The following is a 15,008-nucleotide window of genomic DNA, read 5'->3' as shown; positions in this document are numbered from 1 at the left end:
AGCAATATGGATGGAGCAAGAGATTGTCATGCTGAGTGATTAAGTCAGACAGAGAAAGACAAATATACAGTATCACTTACATGTGCAATCAAAAAAATGATACAAATGAACTTATATACAAAACAGACATACATCCACAGACAGAGAAAATAAACATTTTTAAACTATAATCTGCTATATTCCACATAATTGTCAAATAGAAAAGAGATACATGCTTGTTTTCTCAAATAACTTCAGAACATTCAACAAAACAAAAGATCACAATTTGTGCAAAGCATTGACTACCATGCTAAATCTTCCCCGTAACCGTGCATGTGTTTTTATTTTTTTGATTCATTTATTTTCAGTTGAATGATAATTGCTGTACAACATCGCGTTGGTTCCTGCAATACATCAACAGGAATCAGCCGCAGGTATGCGTATGTCCCCTCCCTCTTGACCTCCCTTGCACCTCCCGCTCCAGCCCACCCCTCCAGGTGGCCACAGAGCATGGGGTTTGAGCTCCCAGCAACACGCAGCAAGTTCCCACTGGCTATCCATTTTACATGTGATCCTGTATACCTTTCCATGCCACTCTCTCCATTTAAATGTAAGCTTATCATTTAAAGTGGAAATGAGTGATTTCTCCCTGCATTTTGTTTTCCCCAAATCTTTCAGTTTCTTTTTTTCCTTTGTGCTGTGTATAGTATTTACTTCTCTATGCTAATCTCAACTTGAAATCTCTATTTATCCTTTCTGCATTCAACAGAAGCCGTCATCCGGGGGTTTGAAGGTCTGAGGGTAGCAACTAATTAACAGCATGTCATTTGGCGTCCTGTCTCCCGTAAATGCCAGGTCCATGTTTTATGGGATTTTAAAAAGGTCCAGGGAAGTATGTTGGATGGAGGTCAGCCTCCTGAATGAAGGCGCGGTGGCAGAGGCCCAGAGAAAATCCAGGAGTGATTCATGGCGTGCTCACACACCGTGTGGGGCTGGCAGAGCAGGAGACACTCTGCTAGCAGACTGGAACTAAATTCTGAGACGCTCCTGCGCTGCCAGGAAATGTCATCACAGCACTTTCTAAACAAGCCATGGATTGCATGTCAGTGTCTTTTGGTTGAAAGTACAGTAGACTTTTTGGCAGGTTCCAGGAGGTCTCTTTAGATACATCTTTCATTTTCTATGTTTGTGTTTTTGTTTTTCTACAGTCCCACTGATGCTTTTGAACTATGGTGCTGGAGAAGACTCTTGGGAGTACCTCGGACTGCAAGGAGATAAAAGCAGTCTCAGATAACACCAGAATATAGAATACACTATATCCATCTCCCATAAACTATAGGGTCTCTAGTGACATAACACTATAAATGCACTTCTTTTTGCAATGTTTGTTTAATTTCTGCTGGAAAATGCATCTTTCTCACTGTGACTCTTTTTTCCTTTCCCTGACAAACAAAAGCACTGACACCAGTGTCCTGGGTGAGGTCTTCAGGATCCCAAGTGGGCAGCGACCCCAGCGCCAGATGGAGACTTCTCTCACCAAGAGAGTCCAGGGACCCGTATGTCCTGTTCTTCTTGATCATCTCTGCAGTTATGTGACAGCAGGATGCCATTGTCCCATTTTGAAGGTGAGACCCTGCACTGTAACCATGTCATGTGGCTTTTCCAGCATCCCACAGAGTGAAAAACACGGTTAGAACATCAATGCAGGGTCGTCTAACTCCTGGTCTTCAGTCTCTTCCGTAAAAACACCTAGATCCTACTGGTGGCCAAGAAGGCATTTTGCTGTCTATTTCCACATTTGCTAAATAGCTTTCTGGGTACCTCTTATACATGGGTTGTTTTTCAGTCACTCAGCTGTGTCCAACTCTGCAACCCCATGGACTGCAGCACACCAGGCTTCCCTGTCCTTCATCATCTCCCAGACCTTGCTCAAACTCATGTCCAATGACTTGGTGATGCCATCCAACCATCTCATCCTCTGTTGTCCCCTTCTCCTCCTGCCCTCAATCTTTCCCTGCATCAGGGTCTTTCCAAATAAGTCAGTTCTTCGCATCAGATGGCCAAAGTATTGGAGCTTCAGCTTTAGCATCAGTCCTTCCAATGAATATTCAGGATTGATTTCCTTTAGGATGGACTGGTTGGATCTCCTTGCAGTCCAAGGGACTCTCAAGAGTCTTTTCCAGGACCACAGTTCAAAAGCATCAATTCTTTGGTGCTAAGCCTTCTTTATGGTCCAACTCTCACATCCGTACATGACTGCTGGAAAAACCATAGCTTTGATTATACATGGGGCACACTGATAAGCACTAGAGAAAATTCAATAACACATTTGTTCACAGAACACATGGCCAGTAAGCACTTATTAGGCACCTTAGGTGTGCCCAGGACTGGAATAGGTTTGAGACCATAGAACTCTTGCCCTAATAGAGCTTATGCTTTTCTGCAGGTGGGGAGCAAAATGGGAAGCATTAAGTCAATAAAATTGTGTCCATCAGAGTCAAGTGTTATGAAAACAGAAACAGCAAAAAATTGACCAACCAACAAGCAAGTAGGGTCAGGAATGTGACTTGGTGGGTGGTGGTCAGGGGTGATCTGGCATACGTGAACAGGTGACCCACGAGCACCATGGAATTAGTGTCTATGCCTATGGACAGAAACAACCGCAAGGAAGGAAGCCAGTCGTCAAAGTAAACATGAGCCCTGAGCAGTGAGCGGTGGGAAGGTCCAGCGACTGCAGGGCAGGACCAGGGTGGAGGGGCTGCCCTTGCAGAGGCCGAGGGGAGCCCGTCTGAGCTGGGGACCTAAGAGCAGAGCTGACCACAGAGAAGGAACCAACCAAGCCTGGGGGAGGCAGGCGCGTCCGTCAGAGTCAGTGGCGGGTCCAGGTCTGAGTAGGGAAGAACTTGGCTCATCCAAGGGCCCGAGAGGAGTCAGTGGGGCTGGGCAGCAGGCATGGGGTGGAAGGCGGCCCAAGACAGTGTGGAAGAGACGAGCGTGAGCACAACTTGGGCCCTGGGGACAGCAGAGATATTCTGGTTTATCCTAAAGCCAACGGGAAGCGTGGGAAGCAGCTTCATCTGGGTTGTGTCTGCATGCTAAGTCACTTCAGTCATGCCTTACTCTTTTCAACCCCATGGACTGTAGCCCGCCAGGCTCCTCTGTCCAGGGGATTCCCCAGGCAAGAATGCTGGAGTGGGCTGCCTTGCCCTCCTCCAGGGGATCCTCCTGACACAGGGACTGAGCCCGTGTCTCATGTCCCCTGTGTCTCTTGTCCCCCGGGTCTCTTATCCCCCGTGTCTCTTATCCCCCGTGTCTCATGTCCCCCGTGTCTCATGTCCCCTGTGTCTCGTGTCCCCAGTGTCTCTTATCCCCCGTGTCTCATGTCCCCTGTGTCTCTTATGCCCCGAGCCTCGTGTCCCCCGTGTCTCTTATCCCCCGTGTCTCGTGTCCCCGTGGTCTCTTATCCCCCGTGTCTCATGTCCCACCGTGTCTCTTATCCCCCTGTGCCCCTCGTGTCCCCTGTGGTCTCTTATCCCCCGTAGCCTCGTGTCCCCCGTGTCTCTTATCCCCGTCCTCGTGGTCCCCCGTGTCTCTTATCCCCCCTCTCTCGTCTCCCCCGTGTCTCTTATCCCCCGTGCCTCGTGTCTCTGTGTCTCTTATCCCCCGTGCCTCGTGTCCCCCGTGTCTCTTATCCCCCGTGTCCTCAAATGTCCCCCGTGTCTCTTATCCCCCATCTCTCGTGTCCCCCGTCCTGTCTCTTATCCCCCGTGCCTCGTGTCCCCTGTGTCTCTTATCCCCTGTGCCTCATGTCCCCGTGTCTCTTATCCCCCTCTCTCGTCTCCCCCGTGTCTCTTATCCCCCGTGCCTCGTGTCTCCTGTGTCTCTTATCCCCCGTGCCCCGTGTCCCCCGTGTCTCTTATCCCCCGTGCCTCGTGTCCCCCGTGTCTCTTATCCCCTGTGCCTCGTGTCCCCCGTGTCTCTTATCCCCCGTGTCTCGTGTCCCCGTGTCTCTTATCCCCCGTGTCTCATGTCCCCCGTGTCTCTTATCCCCTGTGCCTCGTGTCCCCTGTGTCTCTTATCCCCTGTGCCTCGTGTCCCCCGTGTCTCTTATCCCCCTCTCTCGTGTCCCCTGTGTCTCTTATCCCCCGTGCCTCGTGTCCCCCGTGTCTCTTATCCCCCGTGCCTCGTGTCCCCTGTGTCTCTTATCCCCCGTGCCTCGTGTCCCCGTGTCTCTTATCCCCCGTGCCTCGTGTCCCCCGTGTCTCTTATCCCCCGTGCCTCGTGTCCCCCGTGTCTCTTATCCCCCGTGCCTCGTGTCCCCTGTGTCTCTTATCCCCCGTGCCTCGTGTCCCCTGTGTCTCTTATCCCCTGTGCCTCATGTCCCCCGTGTCTCTTATCCCCCTCTCTCGTCTCCCCCGTGTCTCTTATCCCCCGTGCCTCGTGTCTCCTGTGTCTCTTATCCCCCGTGCCCCGTGTCCCCCGTGTCTCTTATCCCCCGTGCCTCGTGTCCCCCGTGTCTCTTATCCCCCGTGCCTCGTGTCCCCCGTGTCTCTTATCCCCCGTGCCTTGTGTCCCCTGTGTCTCTTATCCCCCGTGCCTCGTGTCCCCTGTGTCTCTTATCCCCTGTGCCTCATGTCCCCCGTGTCTCTTATCCCCCTCTCTCGTCTCCCCCGTGTCTCTTATCCCCCGTGCCTCATGTCTCCTGTGTCTCTTATCCCCCGTGCCCCGTGTCCCCCGTGTCTCTTATCCCCCGTGCCTCGTGTCCCCTGTGTCTCTTATCCCCCGTGCCTCGTGTCCCCCGTGTCTCTTATCCCCCGTGCCTCGTGTCCCCTGTGTCTCTTATCCCCCGTGCCTCGTGTCCCCTGTGTCTCTTATCCCCTGTGCCTCATGTCCCCTGTGTCTCTTATCCCCCTCTCTCGTCTCCCCCGTGTCTCTTATCCCCCGTGCCTCGTGTCTCCTGTGTCTCTTATCCCCCGTGCCTCGTGTCCCCCGTGTCTCTTATCCCCCGTGCCTCGTGTCCCCCGTGTCTCTTATCCCCCGTGCCTCGTGTCCCCTGTGTCTCTTATCCCCCGTGCCTCGTGTCCCCTGTGTCTCTTATCCCCTGTGCCTCATGTCCCCCGTGTCTCTTATCCCCCTCTCTCGTCTCCCCCGTGTCTCTTATCCCCCGTGCCTCGTGTCCCCCGTGTCTCTATCCCCCGTGCCTCGTGTCCCCTGTGTCTCTTATCCCCCATCTCTCGTGTCCCCTGTGTCTCTTATCCCCCTCTCTCGTCTCCCCCGTGTCTCTTATCCCCCGTGCCTCGTGTCCCCCGTGTCTCTATCCCCCGTGCCTCGTGTCCCCTGTGTCTCTTATCCCCCATCTCTCGTGTCCCCTGTGTCTCTTATCCCCCATCTCTCGTGTCCCCCGTGTCTCTTATCCCCTGTGCCTCATGTCCCCCGTGTCTCTTATCCCCCTCTCTCGTCTCCCCCGTGTCTCTTATCCCCCGTGCCTCGTGTCCCCCGTGTCTCTATCCCCCGTGCCTCGTGTCCCCTGTGTCTCTTATCCCCCATCTCTCGTGTCCCCTGTGTCTCTTATCCCCCATCTCTCGTGTCCCCCGTGTCTCTTATCCCCCGTGTCTCGTGTCCCCTGTGTCTCTTATCCCCCGTGCCTCGTGTCTCCTGTGTCTCTATCCCCCGTGTCTCGTGTCCCCCGTGTCTCTTATCCCCCGTCTCTCGTGTCCCCCGTGTCTCTTATCCCCCGTGTCTCGTGTCCCCCGTGTCTCTTATCCCCCGTGTCTCGTGTCCCCCGTGTCTCTTATCCCCCGTGTCTCGTGTCCCCCGTGTCTCTTCTCCCCCGTGTCTCGTGTCTCTTGTGTCTCTTATCCCCCGTGCCTCGTGTCCCCCGTGTCTCTTATCCCCCGTGCCTCGTGTCCCCCGTGTCTCTTATCCCCCGTGCCTCGTGTCCCCCGTGTCTCTATCCCCCGTGTCTTGTGTCCCCCGTGTCTCTTATCCCCCGTGTCTCGTGTCCCCCGTGTCTCTTATCCCCCGTGTCTCTTATCCCCCGTGCCTCGTGTCCCCTGTGTCTCTTATCCCCCGTGCCTCGTGTCCCCCGTGTCTCTTATCCCCCCTCTCTCGTCTCCCCCGTGTCTCTTATCCCCCGTGCCTCGTGTCCCCTGTGTCTCTTATCCCCCGTGCCTCGTGTCCCCCGTGTCTCTTATCCCCCATCTCTTGTGTCCCCGTGTCTCTTATCCCCCGTGCCTCGTGTCCCCCGTGTCTCTTATCCCCCGTGTCTCATGTCCCCCGTGTCTCTTATCCCCTGTGTCTCGTGTCCCCCGTGTCTCTTATCCCCCGTGCCTCGTGTCCCCCGTGTCTCTTATCCCCCGTGCCTCGTGTCCCCTGTGTCTCTTATCCCCATGTCTCATGTCCCCCGTGTCTCTTATCCCCTGTGTCTCGTGTCCCCCGTGTCTCTTATCCCCCGTGCCTCGTGTCCCCCGTGTCTCTTATCCCCCGTGTCTCATGTCCCCCGTGTCTCTTATCCCCTGTGTCTCGTGTCCCCCGTGTCTCTTATCCCCTGTGCCTCGTGTCCCCTGTGTCTCTTATCCCCATGTCTCATGTCCCCCGTGTCTCTTATCCCCCGTGCCTCGTGTCCCCCGTGTCTCTTATCCCCCGTCTCTCGTGTCCCCCGTGTCTCTTATCCCCCGTGCCTCGTGTCCCCCGTGTCTCTTATCCCCCGTCTCTCGTGTCCCCCGTGTCTCTTCTCCCCCGTCTCTCGTGTCCCCTGTGTCTCTTCTCCCCCGTCTCTCGTGTCCCCTGTGTCTCTTCTCCCCCGTGCCTCGTGTCCTCCGTGTCTCTTATCCCCTGTGTCTTGTGTCCCCCGTGTCTCTTATCCCCCGTGCCTCGTGTCCCCTGTGTCTCTTATCCCCTGTGTCTCGTGTCCCCCGTGTCTCTTATCCCCCGTGCCTCGTGTCCCCTGTGTCTCTTATCCCCCGTGCCTCGTGTCCCCTGTGTCTCTTATGCCCCGTGCCTCATGTCCCCTGAATCAGCAGGTCGGTTCTGCACCAGCAGAGTCACCTGAAGAGAAAGAGAGAGAGTGAAGTCAGTCAGTCGTGTCCGACTCTTTGCGACCCCATGGACCATAGCCTACCAGGCTCCTCCACCCATGGGATTCTCCAGGCAAGAATACTGGAGTGGGCTGCCATTTCCTTCTCCAGGGGATCTTCCTGACCCAGGAGTCGAAGCCGTGTCTCCCGAATTGCAAGCAGACTCTTTACCGTCTGAGCCACCACGGAATCCAGTGTCACCTGGGAAGTCCAGGGTCCGCTGGGGAGTCCCTTAAGCTGGGATGACATGATCTCACTTATGTTAGAGAAGGTCTGTTTGCTGCTGCATGAAGCCTGGGCCAGAAGGAGGGGAGGAGGGGACAGAGGACCAGCTAGGACCTTGGCAGTGTCTCTGGGTGTGTGAGGAAGTCTTGGACCATGGGCCCAGGAGATCAAAGGAGTGTAAGTGTTAGTAGTCACCTTGGAAGGTAGACCTACCTGACAGAGCTGGTCTGCAGCATGGATGTAGGAATCTCTAGCAACAGCATGTGACTTGCCCTTTTCTGGGTGGTGGCAGGATTTTTGCAGAGTCTGGAAAGATTTCAGAAGGAGGACGGAGGCTGCAGAGCTGGGAGGGGAGCCGGGTGTGCACCCCAAATGCCAAGGGGCTTAGAGAAGTAAAGAATCTCATGCAGGCAGATCTCCATCTGGTGATGGAGCGCATGCTCAGTCATTCAGTCGTGTCCGACTCTCTGCGACCCCGTGGACTGTAGCCCACCAGCCTCCTCTGTCCATAGGATTCTCCAGGCAAGAGTACGGGAGTGGGTTGCCATTTCTCCTCCAGGGGATCTCACTGACCCAGGGACCTGCGTCTCTTGCATCTCATGTCTCCTGCATTGGCAGGTGGGTCATTTACCACTAGCGCTACCTGGGTCTGAAGTGAAAGTCGCTCAGTCGAGTCTGACTCTTTGTTACCTCATAGATGATAGAGTTCATGGGATTCTCCAGGCCAGAATACTGGAGTGGGTAGCCTTTCTCTTTTCCAGGGGATCTTCCCAACCCAGGGATGGCAGGCGGATTCTTTCCCAGCTGAGCCACCAGGGAAGTGCCCCCTGGGTATGGTGACTCAAATCGCTTTCCAAGCCCCATCCGAGAACTACCCCCGCCTCACGCCTGCCAGTTGGTCAGGCAGCGACGCTTGGAAGCCTCCAGGGAGCGTCTCAGCACTGTGACTTGTCCCATCTTTGGACAGCCTCCTTGTTGTCACACTGAGACAGGAGTTGCCATCAGGACTTGAACTTGGTGGACCTACCAGGCCCATCCGGAGCACAGCACAGAGCTGGTTCTGCACACGACCTTCCAAACAGGCAAAAGCAGCACTTCACTCTAAGCCTCTGTGAGCAGGTGGACGGCTGTCCCTGCTTCCACCCGCCCTCTCCCAGGCTCTCTCCCGCCACGCGCTCTGGCTGTGGTTTTCCAACTGTGCTCTGCTTGTTAAACACCCTCCCAGTGAGGCATCCGGAACTAATGCTGAGGTTCGGATGAGGCCAGAGAGGCCATAGAGAAAGGCCATAACTCCCTTCACCCCGGATGCTCTAGGTCCATTAATCCAGGCTCAGTCTCTCCTCCCTTTGATGACCACCCTCACCAAGGATGCACCCCGATCCTGGTCGACTAAGCCCCCTGCCTCCACACATCCCTCTCTAAGGCAGGCTCCTGGGCTCGGCTTCGGAGCAGCAGGTTTTGGACCCAGCTCGTCTCCCTGTCTGACAGCTGACGCCGTGATGGCATTCCTGGCAAGGCTTTGCTGGTGACAAGACCATGATGGGAACTCAGCTAATACAACTGCGCTCACAGTCTGCACTAGACCCAGAGTGGGCAGTTCCAGCACATAAGGAGCAGCAATGCTGATCTTGTCCAGGGACTTTGTGAGACGCAGGGCCAGGCAGGGTGCTGAGTGTGTGTGTGTGTGTGTGTGTGTGTGGATCAGGCAGGATGGGAGACCCTTCAAGTCACTCCATGAGGCAGGACCCACAGAGGTGTGCATTTGTCATAAACCATAGCGGAGAGCCTTAAGTACAGCCCTGAAACGTCAGGCTTCTATTCTGCAGGAACTCGAAAATCGTGGAACAAAGGATGAAAGGAGAATTTGGAAAGTTAACTGGTGGGAAGTTTGAGGATGAATTGAAGATAATGCAATTCACCTTTTTTTTTTTCAACAAATACCAGAAAGGAATCACTTAGGGGTAACTTGGGGTTATGTCATGGTAAACGACGATCATAACTGTGATGTGCTCTAGGTCTGAAATGAATCAGGAATTTAGTAACAGGGCAGCTTGAGAGGTAGGAGGAAGAGTTTTTCATGAATGTCATGAACAGCAGCAGAGAGGTGGGGGGCTTTGTATTAATAGGCTGAGGATGATGAAGTCAGATAGTAAAACAGTAACAGTGCAGCCATTTATCACAAGTGTTCCTTTTCAGTTCAGTCACTCAGTCGTGTCCGACTCTTTGCGACCCCATGGACTGCAGCACGCCAGGCTTTCCTGTCCATCACAAACTCCTGGAGCTTGCTCAAATTCATGTCCGTTGAGTCAGTGAAATGCCATCCAACCATCTCATCCTCTGTCGTCCCCTTCTCCTCCCGCCTTCAACCTTTCCCAGCAGCAAGGTCTTTTCCAATGAGTCAGCTCTTCGCATCAGGTGGCCAAAGGATTGGAGTTCCTTTTGCTGTCCATTAAATATGTAACACGTCCTCCTGGTTCAGAGCGTTTCCCTCTGATGCCTGGAGCCACTGATCCATTCCCGGCAACCCCTTCCCCAGCAGTCTTTAGTTTCTTATGCATGTCTCCAGTGTTCCTTTTTAGCAAAGCAGTCTTGCTCCTGTCTTCTCTGCTGTACTCGTGGGCTCCGTCAGAACAAACTACCACAGTCTGGGTGGATTAAACCACAGATACTTATTTTCTCACAACTCGGGAAGCTGACACTCTGAGATCAAGGTGTTGGCAGGGTTGATTTCTTCTGAGATTTCACCTTGGCTTGTAGATGACTGTCTTCTCCCTGGGTCATCACATGCCATCTCTTTGTGCCTCTCTGAGTCCTGGACTCCTCTTTTTGTAAGGAGACCAGTCATATAGATTTAAAGACCACCCATATAACCTATTTAGAGGTCCTAAGCCACCTCTTTAAGACCCCTCTGTCCACACACAGTCATATTCTCAGGTGCTGGGTGTCAGGGCTCCAACATACGGATTTTGGAGAGATACAGTTCAGCTCGAAATACCCACTCTCAGCTTCTTAGACTCTTGGAAGTAAGCAGACTGATAGTCTAGGGGCTTCCCTGGTAGCTCAGCTCGTAAAGAATCCACCTGCAATGAGGGAGACCTGGGTTCAATCCCTGGGTTGGGAAGATCCCCTGGAGGAGAGCATGGCAGCCCACTCCAGTATTCTTGCCTGTAGAATTCCATGGACAGAGGAGCCTGGCGGGCTAGAGTCCAGGGGGTCACAAAGAATCAGACGCGACTGAGCACAGCACCGCACCGGCTTCATGATGACAACCACCAAATGTTTCAGTTCAGTTCAGTCGCTCATTCCTGTCCAACTCTTTGCAAACCCATGAATCGCAGCATGCCAGGCCTCCCTGTCCATCACCAACTCCAGGAGTTCACTCAAACTCACGTCCATCGAGTCAGTGATGCCATCCAGCCATCTCATCCTCTGTCGTCCCCTTCTCCTCCTGCCCTCACTCCCTCCCAGCATCAGAGTCTTTTCCAATGAGTCAACTCTTCACATGAGGGGGCCAAAGTACTGGAGTTTCAGCTTTAGCATCATTCCTTCCAAAGAAATCCCAGGGCTGATCTCCTTCAGAATGGACTGGTTGGATCTCCTTGCAGTCCAAGGGACTCTCAAGAGTCTTCTCCAACACCACAGTTCAAAAGCATCAATTCTTTGGTGCTCAGCCTTCTTCACAGCCCAACTCTCACATCCATACATGACCACAGGAAAAACCATAGCCTTGACTAGCCAGACATTTGTTGGCAAAGTAATGTCTCTGCTTTTAAATATGCTATCTAGGTTGGACATAACTTTACTTCCAAGGACTAAGCATCTTTTAATTTCATGGCTGCAGTCACCATCTGCAGTGACTTTGGAGCCCCAAAAATAAAGTCTGACACTGTTTATCCATCTATTTCCCATGAAGTGATGGGACCAAATGCCATGATCTTCGTTTTCTGAATGTTGAGCTTTAAGCCAACTTTTTCACTCTCCACCTTCACTTTCATCAAGAGGCTTTTGAGTTCCTCTTCACTTTCTGCCATAAGGGTGGTGTCATCTGCATATCTGAGGTTATTGATATTTCTCCCAGCAATCTTGATTCCAGCTTGTGTTTCTTTCAGTCCAGCGTTTCTCATGACGTACTCTGCATAGAAGTTAAATAAGCAGGGTGACAATATACAGCCTTGACGAACTCCTTTTCCTATTTGGAACCAGTCTATTGTTCCATGTCCATTTCTAACTGTTGCTTCCTGACCTGCATACAGATTTCTCAAGAGGCAGGTCAGGTGGTCTGATATTCCCATCTCTTGAAGAATTTCCCACAATTTATTGTGATCCACACAGTCAAAGGCTTTGGCATAGTCAATAAAGCAGAAATAGATGTTTTTCTGGAACTCGTGCTTTTTCCATAATCCATCGGATGTTGGCAATTTGATCTCTGGTTCCTCTGCCTTTTCTAAAACCAGCTTGAACATCAGGAAGTTCACAGTTCACATATTGCTGAAGCCTGGCTTGGAGAGTTTTGAGCATTACTTTACTAGCATGTGAGATGAGTGCAATTGTGCAGTAGTTTGAGCATTCTTTGGCATTGCCTTTCTTTGGGATTGGAATGAAAACTGACCTTTTCCAGTCCTGTGGCCACTGCTGAGTTTTCCAAATTTGCTGGCATATTGAGTGCAGTACTTTTACAGCATTATCTTTCAGGATTTGAAAGAGCTCAACTGGAATTCCATCACCTCCACTAGCTTTGTTCGTAGTGATGTTTTCTAAGGCCCACTTGACTTCACATTCCAGGATGTCTGGCTCTAGGTCAGTGATCACACCATCGTGATTATCTGGGACATGAAGATCTTTTTTGTGCAGTTCTTCTGTGTATTCTTGCCATCTCTTCTTAATATCTTCTGCTTCTGTTAGGTCCATACCTTTTCTGTCCTTTATCGAGTACATCTTTGCATGAAATGTTCCCTTGGTATCTCTAATTTTCTTGAAGAGATCTCTAGTCTTCCTCATTCTGTTGTTTTCCTCTATTTCTTTGCATTGACCGCCAAGGAAGGCTTTCTTATCTCTTCTTGCTATTCTTTGGAACTGTGCATTCAGATGCTTATATCTTTCCTTTTCTCCTTTGCTTTTGGCTTCTCTTCTTTTCACAGCTATTTGTAAGGCCTCCCCAGACAGACATTTTGCTTTTTTGCATTTCTTTTCCATGGGGATGTTCTTGATCTCTGTCTCCTGTACAATGTCACGAATCTCATTCCATAGTTCATCAGGCACTCTATCTAACAGATCTAGGCCCTCGAATCTATTTCTCACTTCCACTGTATAATCATAAGGGATTTGATTTAGGTTATACCTGAATGGTCTAGTGGTTTTCCCTACTTTCTTCAATTTAAGTCTGAATTTGGTAGTAAGGAGTTCATGATCTGAGCCACAGTCCTCTCCTGGTCTTGTTTTTGCTGACTGTATAGAGCTTCTCCATCTTTGGCTGCAAAGAATATAATCAATCTGATTTCAGTGCTGACCGTCTGGTGATGTCCATGTGTAGAGTCTTCTCTTCTGTTGTTGGAAGAGGGTGTTTGCTATGACCAGTGCATTTTCTTGGCAAAACTCTATTAGTCTTTGCCCTGCTTCATTCCGTATTCCAAGGCCAAATTTGCCTCTTACTCCAGGTGTTTCTTGACTTCCTACTTTTGCATTCCAGTCCCCTAGAATGAAAAGGACATCTTTTTTGGGTGTTAGTTCTAAAAGGTCTTGTAGGTCTTCATAGAACCGTTCAACTTCAGCTTCTTCAGTGTTACTGGTTGGGGCATAGACTTGGATTACTGTGATATTGAATGGTTTGCCTTGGAAACAAACAGAGATCATTCTGTCGTTTTTGAGATTGCATCCAAGTACTGCATTTTGGACTCTTTTGTTGACCATGATGGCCACTCCATTTCTTCTGAGGGATTCCTTCCCGCAGTAGTAGATATAATGGTCATCTGAGATAAATTCACCCATTCCAGTTCATTTTAGTTCACTGATTCCTAAATGTCAACATTCTAGGAATGTTTAGGAATCTAAAATCTAAAATGACTGAGCGACTAAGTACACAGCACAGAGGCTAACCCAGATCCAGGAAAGCACTTTTTCTGGGGAAAGGCTCCATCAGGATACTGAAGACATCAGATCAGGGGTTGGCCACACCGGGCTACTCAGTCGTTACACGGGCTCACATCCTCCAGGTTTGCACTGTAAGGCTTTAAATTGTGCATTGGCCTGCTGCCTTAGCACCCCCACAAACAGGCTGTGAGCGCCCCTGACGGGTGACCGGGTCCACAGGGTTCGTGAGGCTGGCCTTCATCACAAGTTCCCTTCCTGTCCTCACCTGACTCTGACTAGTGACATTCACACACACCTTTTTTTTTAACTTTTTTCCCAGTCAAGTTAAGCTTTTATTTCCTTCATTGACGTTCAATACTTAAAATAGTTACACAAACTGCAGAAAGAGAGTTTTAATTAATTTAAAGATGTTTCTTATGTGAGTTTGCCTAAATTATTTCTTCCACTCTGGAGGGAGAGTTCCTACGGGCCCATACTGCTTAAATTCTATACAAATATAAAAGTACTATATTGTAAAGTAATTAGCCTCCAATTAAAATAAATAAATTAATTTTAAAAATAAATAAATTAAAAAAAAAAAACTAAAGACACAAGATCACTTGAATCCCTGCACCACCAGCAAAAGAAAAAGTACAATCCACCAAAAATATGTCAATAACTTCTAAAATAATAGTCACCATTTAAAATAAGCTTTTCTATGAGACACTGTGTTAAATATGTTACAATTTGTTTTGCTTTTGTATTCCACACTGACCCGCAAAAACATCCTTGCCCACAGGGCCTCACTCTTGGCCCCCACCTGCCAGATGCCCCTTCTGCATGGTCCCCAGCGCACCCTGCTATGCCCTGCTATGCCCCAGCATGCCCTGCTGTGCCCCAGTGTGCCCTGTTATGCCCCAGCACGCCCTGCTGTGCACTGCTATGCCCCAGTGTGCTCTGCTATGCCTCAGCGTGCCCTGCTATGCCCTAGCACACCCTGCTGTGCCCTGCTATGCCCCAGCGTGCCCTGCTATGCCCCAGAGTGCCTTGCTATGTCCCAGCACGCCCTGCTGTGCCCTGCTATTCCCCAGCGTGCCCTGCTGTGCCCTGCTATGCCCCAGCGTGCCCTGCTATGCCCCAGAGTGCCTTGCTATGTCCCAGCACGCCCTGCTGTGCCCTGCTATTCCCCAGCGTGCCCTGCTGTGCCCTGCTATGCCCCAGCATGCCCTGTTATGCCCCAGCACACCCTGATGTGCCCTGCTATGCCCCAGTGTGCCCTGCTACGCCCCAGCATGCCCTGCGGTGCCCTGCTTTGCCCCTGCTCTAGGGCCTATGGGTGCTATAAACCTCTCACTCTCACGCACCTCTTCACACGTCATCCTGTGTCTGCTCCTAACTGGATCATGCAGGCCCCCGTATACAGTAACATAACTGTTCCTCATGACACAGTGTCCAACTTCTGTTTAAGGATGTCATTTTGGAACTTAGGAGGAAGGAAACTCTTTGGTCACCTAGTACTCGGGGTGTTCTTCTCATAACTGGAATTCTGTATATATTTCTATTTTCTTTCTTGCCTAAGACATCCATAGGCTTCTAAACCCCATCTAAAATGTATTCATAGAAATAAGGCCAACTCTCATGTGAACTTTGTATGCCTTTTCC

General features: G+C 51.2%; 1 protein-coding gene across 1 annotated transcript; it reads left to right on the top strand.

Annotated features, from left to right (window-relative positions):
- The first annotated feature begins 14,228 nt into the window (after positions 1–14,228).
- LOC101902976 (sperm mitochondrial-associated cysteine-rich protein-like) lies at positions 14,229–14,597 on the top strand. Its single transcript, XM_005221684.1, has one exon. The coding sequence runs from the start codon at positions 14,229–14,231 to the stop codon at positions 14,595–14,597; it is 369 nt and encodes a 122-aa protein (XP_005221741.1).
- The last annotated feature ends 411 nt before the right edge of the window (positions 14,598–15,008 follow it).

The sequence above is a fragment of the Bos taurus genome, chromosome 20, assembly GCF_002263795.3.
Source record: "Bos taurus isolate L1 Dominette 01449 registration number 42190680 breed Hereford chromosome 20, ARS-UCD2.0, whole genome shotgun sequence".
Lineage (NCBI taxonomy): Eukaryota > Metazoa > Chordata > Mammalia > Artiodactyla > Bovidae > Bos > Bos taurus.
The sequence above is the reverse complement of the archived record's forward strand: the minus strand, read 5'-3'. Positions and strand labels throughout refer to the sequence as shown.

What these genes read in the sequence shown, in the direction of transcription:
- LOC101902976 (XM_005221684.1), top strand. Translation starts at nt 14,229, where the DNA reads ATGCCCTGCTGTGCCCCAGTGTGCCCTGTTATGCCCCAGCACGCCCTG.